Source organism: Astatotilapia calliptera, chromosome 12 (assembly GCF_900246225.1).
Source record: "Astatotilapia calliptera chromosome 12, fAstCal1.2, whole genome shotgun sequence".
Taxonomy (NCBI): Eukaryota; Metazoa; Chordata; class Actinopteri; order Cichliformes; family Cichlidae; genus Astatotilapia; species Astatotilapia calliptera.
This window is the reverse complement of record NC_039313.1, coordinates 11,833,245-11,854,956: the sequence shown is the minus strand read 5'-3', so window position 1 is coordinate 11,854,956 and position 21,712 is coordinate 11,833,245. Positions and strand designations below refer to the sequence as shown.

The 21,712-nt window shown below is 38.6% G+C and overlaps 1 protein-coding gene across 6 annotated transcripts in view; it reads right to left on the bottom strand.

Moving 5' to 3' along the window:
- The window catches only part of dmxl1 (Dmx like 1), a 63,021-nt gene extending 43,307 nt beyond the window's left edge, over window positions 1-19,714 (bottom strand). For 3 of the 6 annotated variants that reach the window (XM_026188739.1, XM_026188745.1, XM_026188744.1), the window contains exons 1-18: window positions 19,302-19,714; window positions 17,663-17,905; window positions 16,437-16,562; window positions 11,857-11,934; window positions 11,225-11,303; window positions 10,893-11,037; window positions 10,539-10,605; window positions 10,194-10,378; window positions 9,206-9,413; window positions 6,806-6,977; window positions 6,002-6,178; window positions 5,630-5,865; window positions 3,304-4,021; window positions 2,776-2,897; window positions 2,252-2,341; window positions 1,752-1,854; window positions 1,533-1,652; window positions 850-1,068 (exon numbers count right to left, since the gene is read on the bottom strand). In XM_026188739.1, the coding sequence (XP_026044524.1) occupies window positions 850-1,068; window positions 1,533-1,652; window positions 1,752-1,854; window positions 2,252-2,341; window positions 2,776-2,897; window positions 3,304-4,021; window positions 5,630-5,865; window positions 6,002-6,178; window positions 6,806-6,977; window positions 9,206-9,413; window positions 10,194-10,378; window positions 10,539-10,605; window positions 10,893-11,037; window positions 11,225-11,303; window positions 11,857-11,934; window positions 16,437-16,562; window positions 17,663-17,749 (2,932 nt within the window). In that variant the 5' untranslated portion in view covers window positions 17,750-17,905; window positions 19,302-19,714. The other 3 variants (XM_026188741.1, XM_026188743.1, XM_026188742.1) reach the window with 3 other exon arrangements.
- Between the last annotated feature and the right edge of the window lie 1,998 nt (window positions 19,715-21,712).

Sequence of the window (21,712 nt, the reverse complement as noted above, 5' to 3'; positions counted from 1 at the left end):
CCAACAATGGACCATAAACATCACACATTGGAAGAGACACAGTGGTTGGTGGTTTACACCGCCTCATCAAAATCATTAACAACTCAACTTCAAGGGGAATTCTTTACATGATGCAGACAGAGCCTGTGATACCACAGGTCAGATCAAACACTAATAATTATCAACTGAGTTCTGATGGCAATCCGAGCTTGTTGGTAGCTTTCAGCTGTTTTCTTTTTTAAGTGTTTTTCTGTGATTCTTACATTCCACTCATAACGTTTTTCATCAATTCATAATCACATGTCACAACAGAGGAAACGTCATTAATTACTTATAATAAATCATCCCCAATACAAGGACATTGATGGTGAAATAAAAGGAAACTACGATGTGCACTTTACTTCAGACGGGTAAGATGTCATTTATACGCAACGGTTTAATCATTTTTGATGGGTTTACTCAAGAGTGTGTATGGATGTTGTCCCATGACTACATATAGCATATAGACTACATATTAACTTTCTCTAAATATCAAAATTGAACCATCCCATTAGGAAAATGCTGCACAAACTGTTATGTCTCGCTTACTGTATTGACAAGTCTCGCCAATAAAAAATGCTAAGTACTGCACCGATTGTGTGGTGGGTATGTCTGAATAATTTCATGTGATTTCATGATATTTCATAAGATTTAATGCCTAAAATGACTTTAGTGAGTAACTTCTTCCATCATTAGCTAGCCGATCAATTATTTAGAGTTTAGGTTCAAGCTGCAACATTGAACCTTAGCATGCATCAATATGCATAAGGAAACAAAGTGGTTTTGCTTTGCGTCCTTGGAATAAGAATGCCTGTCCTCATTGTCCCTCACCTGCTGAGGGAGTAACACTGATGGCTTCCACTTCTGCTGGAAGAGCCAGCTCTTGGCTGTACAGCCTGTGTGTTGTGAGGCTGAGACGACAGGCACTCTGCAGATTGGAAGTGCAGGATTTACTCTTCTGAGTTACCGGAGAACTGGGTGCGTCATAGACAAACTGAGAGCTGTTCAAGGGAGAAGTCGTGGTGAGATCCTTATGAGCTGCAGTCTCCTCTGTGGGCATACAAAAAGTGGGAATATATTTAGAACAGTTAGGCTTGGTCAAATCCATTCACCATTACTACACTTCATCAGAGTCATTATTTGAAAAATCTATAAAAACAAATCTTTCAACAGATGAATCACCATCTGGCTAAAGCACACTGTGATACTGGAGGTCTCTTTCAATCATTAGAGATACTTTTAGTAATTTTACAACTTTTACACAGCAGACTTGTAATAAAGATTGCAAGGGAGACAAATCTGGACTTGGAACTTAAAAAATGCAAGGCATCTACAGTGATAAAGTTATTACTTAGTTACTAATTATAATTTTGCAACGCTTCCAGCTCTTTTAACCCTTAAAAACTTCCCTTTATGGTCTGCAATCATTTATTTTGGCTAAGGTTAGACAGGATGGCAGAAAACCTCTCTTACATCACCCAACTTTTAGGGTGTATGAGTGTATAAGTACCCACCCATAGTGACTGGTCGAGCAGCAAGATGGAGATGCCACATGTGGAGCAGTGAGCGACCTGTTGGGCTTAATTCTACCACCACCAGAAAAAAGCGGGCTGAGAAGGCTGGTTTACTGGAGGCTGCAGGGGGGGAGAAACCCACACAGTGATTTTTTTAATGAAAGATGCAAGCAGCTGCTATTAAATACAGGCATGAAAACTAGGAAAAATAGGTTTTACCCGTGCGAGGAGAGTCGGGAGTTTCATGTATGCTCTCCGTTATCTCAGTGCCAAGAATCAGATGTTCCTCAAAAACATGCAGGAGCTGTGTCTCCTTCCCCTGCTGCAGAGAACAGCAGCAGATATTGTCAAACTACATCAGATGTAGACTCTGAACATCATTTTCTGTCTACACACTGACATAGACACAGGCTGTATTAATAGTACATGCACAAAGACACGCACACCCTAAGGAGACGAGGGAGGTTTTTTTTGCCTTTTATTATTGTGGTTGACCTTTCAGCGACTCAGGCCACTGCCGAATGCTTCATGCCACAAATGGTTTGCAAGTCAACAATGGGTTTTTTTTTTGGTTTGTTTTCAGGGGAAAACCTTCAAAGATTCTGACAATGTCTGTCTACTGTTAGATGAGACAATCAGAAAGTCCCCAAATAAAGGAGGTTGAACTTTGTTTAGTGTGAGAAAACAATTCGGTTCTCTTGGACTCCGTGTATACTTACAAAGTCAGTAATGGCATCCAGTTCTATAATACACCCTGGTTTTGCTGTGGACTGCTGACTGATGATGTTGAAAACCTCCCCAACATATTTCTGAAAGGTGGCAAACACACACAAAAAATCATCTGCATACATTTATAAATTAGTATTACACAGTTTAAATATGCAAGCAAATTATTTTACCAATTTGAAAATCACTTAACATCTTGCAACTGACAGCTAACAGGTGGCATAGTAAACGCAATAAAAGAAATGCAAAAAAAACAAACAAACCCAAAAACATTTATATAACAATTTCTCCTCTTCTTGCTGCATACTACTTTTTTTCCCTGAGTTTTAAATGTTTCACTCCAATTAATGTTTCATGTTATATAATTTCGCCTACAGTCATTTTTCTCCAAGTCATCTCAGGCCAACACTAGTAATAACAAAATGGCAAAACAGTGACGTACATTATTTGACAGATTCTATAAATGGCTGAGTGTTGCTATTAATGTGCATGAAAATTGTCAGGCTTGATCACTTACTGATATTTCCGGATTGGAGAGCTCACTCAGAAGTTTCTTAGCCTCAATGACAGCCTGATAAAGCCTGAGTGATTGGCCATCACTTGCCACGAAGCAGGCACTGGGAGAGTTACAGTACAAACCTAAAAAGAAAAACAATTGAATGTTACCACTATTATGCTTGTTTTTTTCTAAATAAATATGTCAAGCGAACACTACTGAGATTTAACATTCACTCATGTTTAATTCAGAAAATCTGAAGTCATTTGGTAAAGTAAGTTGCTTTTGTACATTTATCTACAATGCACAGTAGATGTGTCAAGTGGACTAATAACCACACATGGAGACTCGTCTCAGACCTACTCTTAGTTGGACATAGTTAACTATATAGAAAACAATAACAATAAACAATCCTTCACATCAATCAACCCTCCCAAACAAAAAACAAAACCCCCCCAAACAAACAAAAAAAATCTCATTACTGCCTTTTTGCTAAGGCAACACACAATAAAGTACTTAGCAATCTGACCAGTAATAATATTTTCTCACCTAAACAGCTGCTGGGAATGAGTGTGGGCAGCCAGGCTACATTAGCAAATGCTGATGCATGGAGAGAATTGATTCTAGCAAGCTCCGAGACCCCGCCTGACAACGACAGCGGGCCGACGGGGTCCACTCTCCATAAAATCAGCTCACTGTAGATCGCATTGGGATCCTGGGAAACCATACCCAGGGACACCCGCGTGGGTCGTGACCCACAAGATAGAGATGCAGAATGAGAAAAACCAGAGGAGGAGGCCTCTGGAGGAACCAATATGCTGTCTGCCTCTGGCGTCCTCAAGGCATTGTGGTGTGAGGTGGTGAGGAGAAGAGGGAGCAGCGAGTGACAGGCCAGGTCATTGAGGTGAAAGCGGTGACCACAGTACCGTGACTTGTGAGAGACACTGAGCACAGTCGAGAAAGCAGAGTCCTCTGCAAAGCTGACTGCCCACTGGTTTAAAGAGCCATCAGCATGTTTGGAGATCATAAGGACATTGGGGGTAAATATGCTTAATCGAAGACTACTGCTGGGTGCAGATTTTCCTTGACCTCCGTAGCTTATTAGAGCAGATTTGGCTTGAGGCAATGTGCTCCCAGGCGGTCGCTGTCTGCCATGTTGGATAGCTAGATCCACGTTCTTGTTGCAGGCATACATTACCACACTTTGGCTCAGGGAGATGGCGTCACCTGCGGGGAACGCTACAGGAATGCGGGATGCAAACGACACCTGAGACAGAAAGAGATGTCATAGCAATGTCATCAAAAGTGACTGTAATTTGCAGCTCAGATTTAAAGAGGAGGACTAATTAAACTAATTAAAACAGCCAGGCCTAAAAAATGAATGCCAATGAAACCTGAGATTCAGTTTTGTGCCTGAATGACCAGATTCTCTGTCCTCATTATTTTTACTGCTCATAAAAATGCACTAGGGCATGTCTGAATTTGATATGAAGTCATAGACAAGTACAATATATTTGTGTGAGTCGCCAGATGAGAAGACATTAGAACAAGTACACCATCACATCTGTGAAAATAAATCACAACCTTACTCTGATGATAAATTAATGATTTCCCACAAAGCACTTTCTGAAATTCTGAATATAAACAAATAACTAAATAGAAAACTGTTTAATCTAAAGGTTAAAGTTATATTTTGAGCAGAATTCAGAATTCAGTTACCTTTGATTGCTGCATGATTATGGTCAAATGATTAACAATTATTTTGATCAATATTGAGATCACTGTTATTTATTGATTATAGTGGAAAAAAGGTTTTAATTACAATTTTCATTAAACATAAACTTGTTTTTATGTTGTGCAGTATTTCCACTAATGTAAAATAGTTGCTTAAAAATAATACTGAACTTCCTCACTGACCTAAATTAAGTAAATCTCTAAGAAGAAAAATCAAGTCTTTCACCCCATCGATTGTACCTGCATGATTAATAAAACTTAGCAGCAAATGTTTTGCATATGGTGTAGGTTTTACCAGAAAAATAATTCCAGAATAGATAACAGCAGCATGCTGGCCAATTCTCCAAAGCCTTTGTTACTGTTCACTGTGTTACTGGACACTTGTCTCTGCCCAAATAAACTGTGATTAGATGGATGATTTTAGTGCGTCTTTGGGAGCTAGATGGTTATGCAGATGTGGTGTACAGGCTTGCTTTTATAAATGTCTCAGATGAGGTTGAATGACTCATGCTGGCAACATCTGCATTGTTTTTCTTAGCCTTCATGCATTAATAATACTGCAGTTTTTGGCATGTTTTCAGGAGGCTGAATATAAGTTAGTAGTCTTGCCTTACAGACTAGTTAACTCTACAGCACTTTTTGCAGATGATTTCTTTATAGTTAATGTTACTTGTGCCAAATCAGAAGTACTTCCAAACAACGGATGACGACCCACTTCGAGGGACAAGTTCTTCACCTGCTGTTGTGCTAGACATTAAAATTTTGTAGTATCTGTATTTTTAACAAAGACTTTCTTATTCAGACCAATCAAGAACATTTCAAGCTTGCATGGGACAGACGCAGGCACAGTATCAGGTCCTGATCAAGGGGGTGCTTGACTTGTTTTTACTTTGTGTTCTTTTGGAAGAACATGCATTTTCAATAACAGTTATTTATGTTCATTTATTTATTATAGAGGAAAAATCCATACTGAGATTAAATTAAGACCAATTGTGCAGCTAACTGTGCAGTTTCTCTGTGTATCAACCTCTGAAATAAGACTATAAAAGATAAAGAGGAAAGAAACTGGAGGAATACTCTCATGAAACAAACAGAATGAATGTACAACTGTTCTATATAAAGAACAATAGCAGCAAAGTACCTGAGCTTGTCTGAACATGCCTGGGTGGTATTCATCTAACCAGTCCACATGCCAGACCAACAAAGAGCCATCCATGGGATGAATACTGAACAGCATGTCGGCCCCTTTATTCCACTCCTCTAACAGCACATCCAACTGGTGCTCCACTGCTGCCAGAGGCAGCTCCACTGTTCCTGGTCCTTGGGGTTCACTTGGTCTGTTCTCCTCTTCTTCAAAGTCATCTTCATTTTCAGGCTCTGGAAAAGAATACAAATCATGGTAGCCAAACAATATGTTAAATTCTATTCTAAAGGTTAGACTTTAACTGTCACTGTTATGACAGCTTCACATGCACACACCCATTACTGACTCATCCAAATCATTTCTCTCTACCTTCATTGGAGCACTCGTTCTGTTGCTCTACACTAATTCGAAGCTGTTGCAGAAAGACTTCCATGGCTAAAGTAAAGTGAAGCTCTTTGTTGTTGAGCCAGTGGACAGAAAATGGGCCTCCTGGTTCCTCATCATCCACAGCGTTCAGAGAGGAGATGGAGGGCAACAGGGGAATGTCTGTGAAACATACAAGTTATAAGCTGTTAAACATTTAGAAAACTTAATGAATAAATAACAACAACAACAACAACAAAATATACATCAGACCGGGCTGCTGACATGCAGGACAAAAATATATCTGCTGGAGCAAATTAACTTTCATGAATGTAAGCATGGTTTAGTATCCTAAAACATAATCCAAGCATACAAATCCTGCAGGACTTCTCAGCCTGAAGGCTGAAAGAGTCTACATGATTTTATCCTAATTCAGGTCAAATTAAGTTACCCAACTAAAACGGAGAGGAAGAAAATGAAATGCTCACAGTTACTCTGAACAGCTCTCACTGAGCACAAGCTCACTGGAATGTTAAAGAAACAATCTCAGGCAATCTGCAAAATTAATGGTATTTTTGCCAAGAGGTTAAGACTTCTGACTTCCAGCTGAGTTAACCATCCATGTACTCTGTACAGTTCAGGAATAGCAAATGATGTGCTTTAGTTCATTCGTCTTTATCAAGAACTTTATGTCATGTTAAAGCTTTAGTTCTTCAATATGTTGTGAGATTTCTTTTGGTATTTAACAAAATACCAGTGATGGGGATCAACAGGATTATTAAGTAGTTTCAGAGTGTGTTCAAGTCAAACCTGTGGCTGGGTTGATGCTGGCAGCAATGTGAAAGTGGCAGAGAGCATTGGCATGGGGCATGTTATTGCTGCTCTTCTTGTGGTTACAGTGTCCACTTTGAAGGTGAGGCAGGCCGCTGGTCCATGATAGCTGAGGTATGTCCCGATAGTGCCGCGATTCTTGAAAATCCAGCTGTGCAGAAAACAAGTATGATTATTATGAAGTATTGCTCAAATGTCAATTTAATATTTTATGACTGCAGACATCATCTGTGCCATCCAAATGCATAATACTAAATGTAAGAGGCACTAAAATATTACATTAACCTGTAGAAATGTGGAGCTACTTAAATAAGATTAAAAAGAGAAAAATGAAACACCATTGTTCCTTGTTGCCTTTTCAGGCTGAAAAGACAGGTTGAGCTTGTCTTTTGGAGGTTGATGTGAATTAATCAACTTGTGTCGACTTACAAACCTCTCCAGCTCTCATCCCAGTCTGTGCTAAGCTACTCTACTTTGGTGAACAGGTGGTCCCCTCAGGGTGGGATTTTAATTTATTGGTATTGATGTTTAAACTGCATTTAAGTGAAGAGCCCAATTTGTCTTAAAACAGAGCAACAGGAGCTGGCAACATGGAGGAGTGGCTGTCACAGAGCGTGTATAGAAGAAATTTTAAAGTTTATTGGGTATTCAGGTTATGTAATTTGGTGTCTCACAGCAGACTGCAGCTAAATGCCCCAATGGAAAACAAGTCTCACAGGATGACAAACAATCATTTAAAAGCAGAGTTTCTTTAACCAAATATGTGATTGTATCTAGACTCACAGGTGCAAAATGAGTAAGATAAAATGAGCTGTAAACCTGTAGGTTTTGAGATTTATGAAGACTACAAGTAAACTCACCATTAAAAAGACATGACAAAGCAGGTACAAATACTTTTAAATGAAATCCCATAACCTTGCCTCCTCCAGATGTTCTCAAATAACAACTTATTCAGAATATTGGGGCTTAATTAACTGCACTGATTTGCAAGAACATTTGCTGGGATTTCTAATGAATAATTCCCTACCGTCTTACAGTCTTACAGACTCTGCGTATCCATTTTTTTGTAAACTAATATGCCCCAAGCTTTTCAAGCACTGGTGACACCCACAACTTTCCAAAGATAAAATGAATGTCGGTTAGGATGTTGCGAACAAGCTGGGTCACTTAAAACAGAACACACCAGTATTGCAAACACAAACATGCGCCAGAGAACTGAAAAAGATTAAACACTGATCAAAAGTCAGAGGTATAATTTTAAGGTATCGTACACATTACAGAAAGGCAGACAGTTTCAAAAACCTTCATGTCTGAGACCCTTAATTTTCCCTTTTAACTATACCAAACCTCTGTTGCTCTCCATCTACCTTCTCAAAGTTGTTTTGAAATTTCTCAGTGCCTCTTTGTTCTTTTACTCTCATCCTTAAATTATCACTGTGCAATACATAAAAATACAAAAGCTTGGAAATTATTTCTGTAGAAAAAAGGGGAAACCACAAATCATATCATTTGTACCATCCATTTCCAACTACACAGGAAATTACAACTTGTTTCTTTTTGCATGTTGTATACAAACTAGAGAGCGATACAGCTTTACAAATAATACTTCTGATACGGACAAGTTATACCCAAAAAGCACAACGTTTCCGATGCAACAGTGTGATGAAATGAAATGAAATTTCTGCAGCCAGTGTAACACTCTGTCAGATTATCATTTCAAAGCAAAAAGGAAAGAAAGCATGACATCTGAACACCTGATAAAGTGCATATATGGGAGTATCTAGGGAAGTCATGAACAACGCTGATGATCATTTCATAGCTTGTTCTCTGTTATAAAGATAGAATTATTTACACAAAATGATGTGAGGTCCTTTTAAATATTCAGTTTATCCTAATTATTAATATCACTTAAGAAAAAATAAAACACTGACATACAAGTCTTACTATGCAATGCTAGACTTAAAGGCGTATAATGAGAAATTCTTCAAATCAAATAAAGCACCATAAAAATCACGTGTTTCACTTGTGTTAGTAAACTATATTTAAACTGATCACGAGCAAAGGGTCCTGCCAAATTAAAAAAAACAATTAAACTAAAGTAATTGCGCATTTTTTTGTTTATCGAAACAACAAATAGCATTTTTGTGTTTGATTTTTAATTTCGAGCCTGTGTGCAAATAGTATAGATTTTTACATTTCATGTGTTTTGAGTGATGTGTTGCTAAAAAGGCCTTGTTTTCTGCACTGTCATACAGCTGAAACTGAAAATAAAGGTTAAATGCAGGATTGCTTAATTAGACTGTGTTAACGTTAGCAAAGTCCTGCTGATTATACTGAGTGTTTATTTTAAGCAGGAAAGTCAAAGTCATTGTGGCTTACTTCTTGTGAGGCTTGTCCGTGTGTCTTCCCATTGCAGCCGTTTTTCTTTGAGAGGCCAGCAGAAGATTTAAGCGTTTCACTGTGTTGGCCAGAAGAAGGGTTTTTATGGTGACCAGATAAGAGGCTGTCACCTGGCAACAGCGTCTCTGCCCACAGCCGACATACACTGTCCTTACAGCAGGTGAGCAGCACATTACACACTGCGCCCCTGTTAGGATAAAGGAGGGAGAAAAAGAGAGAGATTTTTAAAAAAAATTAATGGAATTTTAATTTCAATTACAATTCTGTCTTACAATGATTACATCACGATAACTGAGACAGAAATGATTATTTGTCTCAATCCATTTCACATTTATGCTCTCGTTTTGCATTTCTGCCCCTTATTTTCACTTACTTTTGCCTCTAATAAAAAAAATTCACATTGTGACACCTTGCCAGCTCACATTTATTTATTTAATTCTTAAATTATAGTTGAAGTTCAGTTAAATCTCTTTAATTAAGACAACTGTGTTTTTCCTTTTTCAAAGTTCAGTGTAGTTTTCTTAAATTTAATTGTGTACGTAATTGTGTGGTTCTTCTGCTTGACGCCTGCAACAAGAGCACCAGATTGCTGCAATTCCCCTCCTGTGTGGAAGCCCTCTGAAGGTCACATACGATTACCAATATTATATAAAGCTATGAAACAATTTGGAATGTGCCAAATTTATTCAACCCACACCATCTGTAGTGACATATTTTAAATAAACAAAGACAGACATCAAACCTGTCCACAACAAGTTACCTCAAGCTGCTTTCTACTCTACTGTAAAGAAGATAAAGACCTAATATTTTTCAACCATCCTTTCAACCAGCTTGTTAACTTAGGCATTTTTTTCTTTTGCCCAGCTGTGGAAGGTTAGGTCATTTTGACCTAACCTTCAAAGAAAAGGAAGTTAAAGAAAAGGAAGTTAGAAAAGGCTAGGAGATGACAAATTAACAGTGTCTGTACCGTGGCATGTACTTGCTGGTCTTCCTCCAGGAGAAACTGGTGACAGAGCGGGGATGAGCCAGGTAGATAAAGGAGAAGGCCAGCTCTTCCGGGTCACTCACATTGGTGTCTGGAGGTGTAAAGAGTGTGGTAACACCCATCTTCCACTTACTGGTGCTGTACCAAACCTTTATTAGGCAATCATCCTGAAAAGAAGAGGCAATGAAGGATATAAGCGATACCATAGGTAGTTCTAACAAAAAACACACGACACCAGAAGGTAGAAGTTAATTATTATCAACTAATTTCACATGAATCTAGAGTGTTCGGTTTTTAAGTGCGATGTAACAAAGGGACACAACTTACCTGACCAGCTGTGGCAAAGAACTCACCGTCAGGAGAGAACTTCATTAAATTGACTGGAGAAGCAGTCCTTGAGATACAAAATGAAAATTATATTCAACACTCCATGTCAATATAATAAGTAATGTTTAGGACAAAATAAAATAGGTTTAAACAAATTGCAGCAGGACATGAACTCAATCAGATAACTGAGTGCATGTCCTGCTGCAGTCAGATTTGTATTGAATATAATGTTACAGAAAAATGTGCATTAGCTGATTTTATTTTAATGTCTATTTGGTGCTTACAAGATAAATGAAAATCCTAATTTTAAAGTCTCTGTCTTGTTTGTGACTATTTTACAAACTCTGTTCTTACTTGCTCTGCCAGATACACCTCCAGGCAGAACGGCAGTCTCTTATGGTCATTTCTGCCGGCTGCCCCCTTTCATCAGCTTCATCCTTTACTCCATCAACATTAGACCACAACTGCAGGCTGCTAGAGCCTGTTAGGAGAGTGCAACCTGGACAGACAAACATATACAGATATGATCTTTCAGGACAGATATCATCAAATTTCTGTTTAAAAAAAATTATTAAACATTTATATTTTGCTGGATCTGTAGTACCACCCCAACACTTCTTTTTAAATCACAACTGTTTATCTTAATATGTCTGTGTTACTTTAAGAAAGAACAATGGTTAGAGTACCTGTAGGGTGCCATGCTAGGTTCCGTACTATAGACTGTAATACAAATTGACCAGTCTTCTGCCATTGGCAGTTCAATTTCTGTACAGGAAAAACAGAAAAAGGCAAAATTCAAAACAAGTATGTCATGTTTTGGCAATTATGTTGGCTGAAACTTTGTGCAATAATTCCCTATTTAGATAAGCTCAGAAATAAATAAATTCCCTGTTTCGATGGTACATGTGGAACTATAGATGAAGCTTTAACAAGCGCTAACAGTGAACTTTCAATTGAGTCACATGCAATCAGGCAACACACACAGCATTGTAATACCAGGGTACTTCTGCAATAAACGAAATACGGTTTGTACTTAAGATGTTGTAAATTCTTCTCATTTCTTGTGGTTATTCTTTGACTTCTCTAACAACAGCTCAGACAAAGCAAACGTCTTTACGGACTACAGAACAGAAACCAAAACAGTGAACATGACAATAATTGCATGATTTATGCAAGTAGTTACAGAGGAACAATATTCTGCTCCATTTCAAATATCAAGAGAGTTTTGCCACACAGAAAAAGCTTCATTCATTCATTCTGGATGACCTGAAAACATGCATGACTATACTGTGACTGGAAGAAAGTGCAGGCTACTCACGGTCAACGATGAGTCTTTTTGATCTGGTTGCTGAACAGGCTCAAAGACACACACAATGCTTCCATAGGAAGCTGCAATCTGCCAGCAAAAAAAGGTCGACATTTTAGATATACTACAAAACAAATACAAAGGTATCACTGCAAACAGAAACATATACTGTCCTCCATATCAGCCTAGTTATCCAAATTTAAGTAATTCAAAAAAATTCTTGAAAGCTTAAACTTATGCTTTGTAATATAGATCAAAAATACTAATACTTATAGATCCTAATCAGAATCAACTATAACTTGCTTTATGAGTCATGGCATATCTACATAGTAAGAGAGAAGACACCTTGACAACAGGCCAATAAATAAATAAATAAAAAATACCTTAAGTCATAACAACTCAGTGATGAGTGAATATAGTCTTATCTACTCTATTCACACCTCAATTTCATCAATTTGTAAGGGCTAAATTTTCAAGTAATTTCCATGGGACCCAAGAGTCATAATGTTAACTGAGCAAACGATAATACAAGCTGCGTCTTTAATGTGGTAAATAATATGCCAACTGTCAGGGAGGGAATTCTGTGAAGGGGTGAGTCACATGCACATGTTTAAATGTGTGTACACAGACATACAAGTCATCACATGCACAAGCATAGTCACATGGACACTACACAATGGCTCAAAGTATAAGACAGGCTTTTTGGGGCACAAATATAGGTTCTGCAGAAGCAGCACAGTTCAAATTTAATTAAATTCTAAAAGGCAGACACATTTATGCTGAGATCAAGTTCTGGGGATAAATCAGTCAATTCAACATGAGCCTGTAGAGCGACTGACAAAAAGAAAGAAAATGTGAGTTGTAAAAAATTAAGTCTCCCTCTCTGTGGTTATAATGATGACTACTCTTTGGTCTGATTTTCATAAACCCCCAACAGAGACTTTAAGATGGTATTATGCTAATATTTATGAATATTACAAGAGACATCTTAAGGCTCTCATGAAACCATTAACTTTACCAAGAAGAGATGAACAGTAGATTTGCAGGGCTAACTGTGATGGATGCAGCTTTTAAAAAGTTATTTTTACTGCTTTATGATGTTTGTAGAGATCGCTTGCTCCACCTCCATACTGACTTTCTTTATTTGATTTCTCATCGCAAGTAGACATACATTTCTCAAAATAGTGTAGTAATATTTATGCTCTAGACACCTAATTAGCCTTTAAAATAATGTATTTGGAAAATATATCCTTAATAGGAACAACTTACTAAAGCTCATAAAATGATATGAAGTGCTACAACACTTAAAGTATGAGCACAAAGGATGTACTATGTAAACTAAAAGCATTGCAAATATCACAGTGAGCAGAGGGCAATGAAGTGGAAATGGCAAGCAGACCAACTTGGCATACTTAAACAGATGCTAGACCATGCTGGAGGCGTGTGTGGGTAGTTCTGGCCCAACGGATTGGATTTAAGGTCACAAGGGAAGAAGTGAACGACTGGTTGAGAATGTTTTATATTTATTTAAATTATTGCAGTGTTGCCTGCACTTTTTTAAAAAAAGGCTACCACCCTCCCTAATTAAAAACTAATCCCAGTTCATTAGAATTCTGCTATATGATCTTTATTATCAGGTTTATGCAGATGTTGCAAGCTGCTTTTGTGGCTCCTTTTGCAGCAATGCTACTTACCAACAAGCAGAACTGTGAGTACTCGACTGCATAATGACTGTTGCCATTATGTGCCAAGTTTTGTTTCCAGAGACACAAGAAATGTGTAGTGTATTAAGAAAGAATCTAAATTCTGTGTTATTTTATCCTCTTCCTTTTTTCTTTTTTTACTGAAGAATCAAATTTAAATTCATGAAAAGAAGCCACTGTACAGGGTGAATATCTTGTAAATATATATATATATATATATATATATATATATTTAGATTTAAATATATACAAATAAATAAATACAGCCTGAGACAAGTAAACAGTATCCACGAGGGACAACCTTTAAAGTAAAATTGTCAGCAGAGCCCAAAGTTGATAGAAGAGTCATACTCTTACGATGAAAACTTGAGATGATATATTGGTCAATATCAGTCTACTGACTGTCTTTAATACTCAGATAAAAGAAGACAACATATTAATGGCAGCCACTTATGGTTATGGCTTAGTCACACAAGTAAAAATTGGCCATCTCCAGCGGTCCACCTCCAAATGGCTCTCGCAGGTAGGAACAACCAATGCTTGCCTGGTGACTTTTTGCATTTGGTAATCAATTATAAACAGCTGTGGCCACTAACTGATTAACCAAATGTTGAACGTGCAACACTTTCAATCTTTAGCTGACCGCTTTTGATCATAAGGCAATCGCAGAGGTCACCTGCTATGAGTCTCCAAACATTTGTGGTCTGACTGCAGAGTAACTGATATGAAGCTCAGAAAGAATGGCAAGCATCAGTCAGATTCTTTAAATTGCAAACTTAATTTTTTAAGTAACGTTATGCATTTCCTCATTTTCCTAAGAACTTTGCAACTGCAATGACATCACTATCTACTTCCTTAATTAGGTCCATCAAAGCAAATGCAAAAGAAAATCTTTCATCGTCTTTGTTCTGCAAATGAAATGAGAAAGGCAATTAAGAACAGAACAGAAAGACTACATTAAATAACTACATCTTTTTTTCTTAAATGCAAATTACAATCACAGAAGATCTTTTGTTTGTGCCCACATTAAAGGACTTGTCAGTGACAACAGCAAATGCACTTGCTGTACAATCACCAGCTTTACTGGGTGGTTTTTACTTCACTTAGAGCTGATGATGGGAAGCTCGAGTTCATTAAGCTGCCCATTGATGTTGCCCGCAAGTGACTTTCCTGAAAGCATAAGCTGCCAACACTTAAGACAGTAGTAGAGATTGCTAATAAGTTGCACTGCAAAACAGCTAATATACCAAAACAACTAAAAACAGCAAGTCACAAAGTGGAACTTGCTTACCACTCAATATAATCAACCACACGTGTGTGGTCATTATATTAAAGTAAAAGAAAACGGTATGTCATGGGGCCCTGCAATGTTTAGCACCTTCTGCTTTTTTTCTTTTTAATTTAATTATGGGTCAGATGTTTTTTCAAACATTAAAGCTAATTTATAGTTGATCGTTGCTTTGTCCCATGTAACCAAAAGACAGTTTATGGGTTTGGAATGAATATAATGTCTTATAACTTTATTCAAGGCTGGAACTAAAATATATTTAAACTCCATTTTTCAATTAATTTGTCTAAAAAACAAAACTTTTAAAAAGCCATTCAGAGCACAAACGAATACCCTAAAATGATATACAACAAAGACAAGCACTGAATCTGCACATTTTCTAAGCTCAAGCAACTACGGTAAGTGTTTGGTATTTTTATGTGGAAAAATAAATATAATTAAAACAATTAATGAGCTATAAATAGGGCTGGGCCATATCATACCGTTCACTGTAATAATGTTGGGCAATAATAAGAAAATGAAATATCGCGATAGAATATGGGTAAATGCGCATGCACCGTGCCTTTGTTTTCATATGCGCATGGCGGAAAAAGCATGGCGGCGATGGAGAATGAGAAGGGCGAAAGTGGATCGTTGAATGAAACGGATGAACCAGAATTGGTTTGTAAAAATGCTGCAACTTCAGTGGTGTGGAACTGGTTTAGCTTTCATCCGTCAGATACACAACACAGCACTATTTTTGGTAGAGCGTGCTAGCACGCCGTCGTTATTACGTGTTGTTTGGAAAATACGGCACACTTAAAATCAATCCTTTGATTTTTCTGAAAATCGACAGTGCCCCTTATGATCCTGTGGGCCTTATGTATGAATTCTGGTTGTGTTTACTGACCTCGAAACGATTTTATGTCGTACACGGCGCTCAAAAATCTGTCAAATGTTTTAGTACAACTTTGCTAAGCTACGAAGCCGCACCGCTTGATGGATTGTCGGGGCATTACAGCTATCGTAGGCAGGAACCTCGCAGAGTGATACTTACTGTGCTTCAACATAATATTACTGTATTGTGTGTGTGTATAACCTTTTTTTAAGTTTTGTGGATATTATACATGGTTATGCTGAGGATATGTTGGCCAATTTCCACTGGAAATGCCTTTTGGTTAAACTGTCAGCAAGGAATTTGCATTTGCACTGTAAAATATTTATGTAACTTTAATGCAAATAAAAAACAGCTGCTTCTTTAAGTGAAAATACATTGATGGGTTGTTTTTTTTTTGCACTAATAAAGTTGTGGAGTTGTAAAGTATTTTGTCTAGTGTCAATTATATCGTCAGTTATATCGTTATCGCAAATTTTCAAATGTATATCGTGATAAATATTTTTGGTCATATCACCCTGCTCTAGCTATAAATATATGTTATCGTCTAATGGTCTTACATAATTACTCTATGTGGCAAACCATTTATCTTTTACTGAAATCTGGCTCCATTTATTTTCACTGGGATTTGCTTTAGTTACATCACTGGGATCTCACGCTTGCGCATTCAAGCACAAGTCAGCCTGAGGACCCCAGTGAAAAAAAAGCACCACACCGTTGGTCTTACCTGTCCACCCTGCAATGAGCAGTCGACACAGCCGACCTGTATGTTGCCATGTTTGGCCCCTGGGATGATCTGCAGTCGCTCAAAATCACTGCCCAAAATCACCACGTCACAACCTGATGCATAGGCCTATCAAGAGACAAGACAGTGAGAGGGTTAGAGAAATGAACATAAAACTCTAAGATTCATCCGGCCAGGATTGCATGAAGGGTCACTTGAACTGCACTTGTCCCAGAGCTATTGTCAAGGCATCAAACATGCCATCATATGACAGCCCTCAAGTCCAAGCAGATAAGATTAGAATTCCATGCTCTATTTCTGTGGCACTCAAAAGGAGCTCCTCACATGAACTGTGATTCACTATGACTTTTCCTCTTTCACAAGAGGACATAAGGACAATAATGGCTCCCCGATTAATCCATTCCTGAAAAGCATGTTGCCAGTGTCTGAAATTAGCACTCTGACTCACCTGTCAAGGGGTCAGGTAGACAAAATCCATCAGTAAGGTTTTGTTTTGTTTTGTTTTTTTATACCAGTCTCATGAGATGGAATTACATTTTGAATAAAACCTACCCTTGAAGGAAAAAAGAAGTTGATTTCAGCCCTCAATGCTCTGAAAAATTAGAGCATTAAAAAACGTAATGTAATCTAATTACTCTAATCAACTTAAATCTCCTTTCTTCACTGTTCAGACTCTACTGCAATCACATTCTTCTTTGCATGGTCTCAAAGGTTTGGCCGCCTCCTCACAAACTCATGACACCACAGAATGACCAGTACAGGCAGGTTTTCACATACTGGTGATTAGTTGGTGTTTATTACTTACTTCGAGGCAGAGCTGGGTGACAGCAGAACATACAATAACATTTTGACAAATAATAAAACAATGACACAGAAAGCCTATAATACAGCAGAGACTTTCATTATTGTTGTTGTTTTTTAATTACATTTATTTTATTTACAAAGTTGCCACCAGTGTGGCGAACATTTATGTAATTCTCTAATAGAGTTTTAAGCTTTGAGATCACATGTATTTCAGCTTCTGTTTTTCATACATAACAAAGTCCCAAGCCCATTAAACAACTCTGTGCGGTACATTAGCACATTAGGTTTCAAAGGAATCTGCTAGGAAATCTGCTATTGTGACAAATCAGTTTAGCCACCCCCCATGAATCAAAGCTCCTAAACTGCTGAGGGGGGAAATACTTCCAGAGTCTGAAATATCTTACCGTGAATGGCACATTGTTGACGCTTCCTACAGAGAAACAGTTGTCTCCAGGGTTGACAGCTCCCGTAAGGACCTGATGGAGATTCATGACTCTTGATTATAGTCCACGTGTTATCCTTCCTCTTCTTGCCCTTTTCACAGAACCCTCCCACTCCAGGTGAGATTCATGGGAAACCATGAGAAGGATTTGCTCATCTTTGTGCGTAACCTATAATTTCACATCAGCAGCATCACTACAGACTTGCTGTCACAAGAAGAAGAGGAGGAAGAGATAAACAGCACATGATTTGGTTCAGTCAGCGTCAAGCCTCAAGTACATTACCGACTCCTGGATATTGACTGCAAATTAATTTTAACACTCAGCACTTGTAATATTAGCATGGAAGAAATACATGTCTCTAAACAGTCTTTGTCAAACCACACTATGAAGGCAAGGCATTCAGTAATCTTAAAAATATTTTGTAAAAGAGCCTTGGTGTACCTTGGTATTAGTCTTTTTATTTAGCAAACAGACAGCTTAGCAAACTGGCACCAAAGCTCTTCTGATCCCCGTGACCCATCTCCGAATTTAAAAATGCACACCATTAGTTCAACATCAGCACTTTTAGAGGTTATAACCAAGAGGGCTTTAATTGAAAGAGATATGCAGTCAGCTTGGCAGACCAGTCTCTAATTGTGCTAGAAAAGTATTCAGAATCTGTAATAAATGGAGTAACAACCAGGACGGATAAAAAGTGATAGGGGCTAAAATATGAAGGGTATTTTTCACTGTGGCTAAAATTGGGAGCACTGCAGAAGCAAGGTGATGGTGTAGCTCATGTTTTGCTAGCTCTGTGCACATTATCTAGTTACAGGAGGGAAATTTGAAACCACTGTCAAAGGTACATATTTGCACATAGCTGAAACAGCACTGACTGTCTTAACAAAAGACAAATACAAAACAGTTCTCCCAGAGTTACTGTTCCTTCAGTAACAGGAACAGATGTGGGATTTAAAAGGGTTTACTAATTACACTTTAAAAAAACAGTATTTCACCTTTGTGTATTTGGCAGCGAAGTAAATTCAATACAAGGAGTCCATTAATCAAAAGGGTGCAGGGAATTTGTACGGAGGGTTAAATGGATCACCGGTGCAGGTTACACCTTACTGTAACCCTACGAGCCCGGTTAATCAACTTATCATACAATCAAGGGCTGAACAGTCTGAAAATCACACGTTTAAACAAGTATAGATTACGTGTCGACCGCAGGTGCGCTACTGAAAATATTGAACGAAAAGTTTCAGAGACAGTTTTAACGATTCAAAAATTTAACGCTACAGAACAAAAATAACACCACCAGAAGAATAAAAAATCCACGTCAGAGGGGTTAACATATGCTTCCTGTGCTGTGGCAACTCACGTGATAACGTTTCACAAGCCAGCGCATTAAGACACAGCTACCGATACCTCATCTGACTAGCATTTTTTTCTCCCGTTTAGACAAAAGCGTGCATTTAGCTCACTGTCACTGTGCAAAAGCAGACATTTCATACATGTTTTCAATCCCTCCAGTCGTAACGCTAACTTAGCTGTCAAGTTTAACTAGCTATCAGCAGTCTTTCAGGACACACAGTAACACCACCAGTAATGATCTGCTTACCTTATGCTGCTGCTTCTTGACATCTCCTGCAGATATAACATCAACGGTTACTCCCGTCGCCTGATGTTTTCGGTGAATACAGTTATAATCTCACGGATTCGGTCTTAGTTTAGCTAGCTTTTGCTAGCGTTAGCTCGCACTAGCCTCTGAAGCTCGCTCTCTGAGCAGGCTCCTAGGCTACAACGCTAGCACTATGTCACTTATGGCGCACATTTGCCAAACAGTCAATACTTTACGAGAGAAGGAACTATCTATTGACTCAAAATGTTGACTCTGAGTAGGAGTCACCCTCTGCCCGAGGTTAGCAAATAAAACCCTTCCAAAGAGGAAGCTTTTCCTTATGTTGAAGATATGTGATGATAATGACTGTTTCGCTGCAAAGCATCGTGGGTCTTGTAGTTTTAAAACCGTGCTCGCACTCTCGCACGTGACGTTCAGGCACACAGGCTTTTACAGTTGTAGCTAACACGTTTTGCGTTGTTTTTCGTGGGTGCATTGGCTTGTATAGAGAAGGTAAATAGTTAAACACAGCCATACCTGGAGATGGTTGTATTTAACGTTTTTCTTTTCCACTTTAAAAATGTAAAAACGTAAAAATATGACTTTTATGTTGTTTGAACTTTGTCCCCAAAATTTTACAGTAGCACTATCATACAGTAGGAGTATTTTTGAGCACTGTACTGACTGTAGGTTGACCAGTTCATAACTAAAACGTGTGGGGTAAGGAATATGCCTGTATGAGGGACTGGGATCTTACCCAATAATGAGAGGTTTAAACTGTTGATACATCTAACACAGCTCTGTCATCAGTCATTTGAAGGACTAATACTATATTTAATAAGTGAAAACTTTAGCTGTAAATGACAGCTAAAGTTTGTATTCATAGAATGGCTATTAAAGCTGTTAACTCATCCCCTTTTGAGCTGTATTTTTCTTCTTTGGGTAAAATATTTTTAAAATATTTGGAAAACTATAACCTTTGAAAATGTGGGGCGTTTTCTCAATTTTTGGGAAACAAGAGGTAAAAATACTTAGCAGTCCCACACAAATTTGGACACCTAGGCCACCTAACTACATTTACACAGCTGTGAAAAAGTATTTGCGCCTTCCTGATTTCTCAGTTTTGGGTTTTGTTTTTTTGGGGGGGGTGGGTTGAGGGGGCTGGATTGTGCATATTTGTCACACTTCATCACCAAAATCAGAATCAGAATCAGAATCAGAATACTTTATTGATCCCTGGGGGAAATTTTTTTTTGTTACAGTGCTCCATTTTAAACCAACATTAAGACAAGACAGACAATACACTAACTAAGAATAGTACAATATATACATATATATACATACATACATACATAAGTCACTCATAAATAAATAGTTGGAAAAGAAACATGTGTAGTTGTAGCAGCAAACAGTGTGTTAAGTGGATGCGTTGTACAGGGAGATGGCCACAGGCAGGAATGATTTCCTGTGTCGTTCAGTGGTGCTTTTCGGTAATCTCAGTCTCTCACTGAACGAGCTCCTGTGACTGACCAGCATGTCATGGAGTGGGTGGGAGGTGTTATCCAACATTGTCTTTATCTTGGACAGCATCCGCCTCTCCGACACCACCTTGAGGGAGTCCAGCTCCATCCCCACAACATTGCTGGCCTTACGGATTAGTTTATTAAGTCTGTTGGCATCTGCGACCCTCAGCCTGCTCCCCCAGCATGCAACAGCATAGAGGATCGCACTGGCCACAACAGACTCATAGAAAATCCTCAGCATTTTCTGGCAGATGTTGAAGGACCTCAGTCGCCTCAAAAAATAGAGACGACTCTGGCCCTTCCTGTAAAGTGCTGTGGTGTTTTTAGCCCAGTCCAGTTTATTGTCAATGTGTACTCCAAGGTATTTATAGTCCTCCACAATGTCAACACTGACCCCCTGAATTGAAACAGGGGTCAAGTGTTTCCTGGTCTTCCTGAAGTCCACGATCAGTTCCTTGGTCTTTGCCACGTTGAGCTGCAGATGATTCTGCTCACACCATGTGACAAAGGAGTCGACCACAGCCCGGTACTCTGTCTCATCATCCCTGCTGATGCATCCAACCACCGCAGAGTCATCAGAAAACTTCTGAAGATGGCAGGTCTCTGTGCAGTGGCTGAAGTCTGTGGTGTAGAGGGTGAAGAGGAAGGGGGAGAGGACAGTCCCCTGTGGTGCCCCTGTGTTGCTGATCACCTTGTCAGACACACACTGTGGGAGACGTACATATTGTGGTCTTCCTGTCAGGTAATCAACAATCCAGGACACCAGAGAAGCATCCACCTGCATCGCTGCTAACTTATCACCCAGGAGGGTCGGCCTGATGGTGTTGAAAGCACTGGAAAAGTCAAAAAACATGACCCTCACAGTGCTCGCCGGCTGGTCCAGATGGG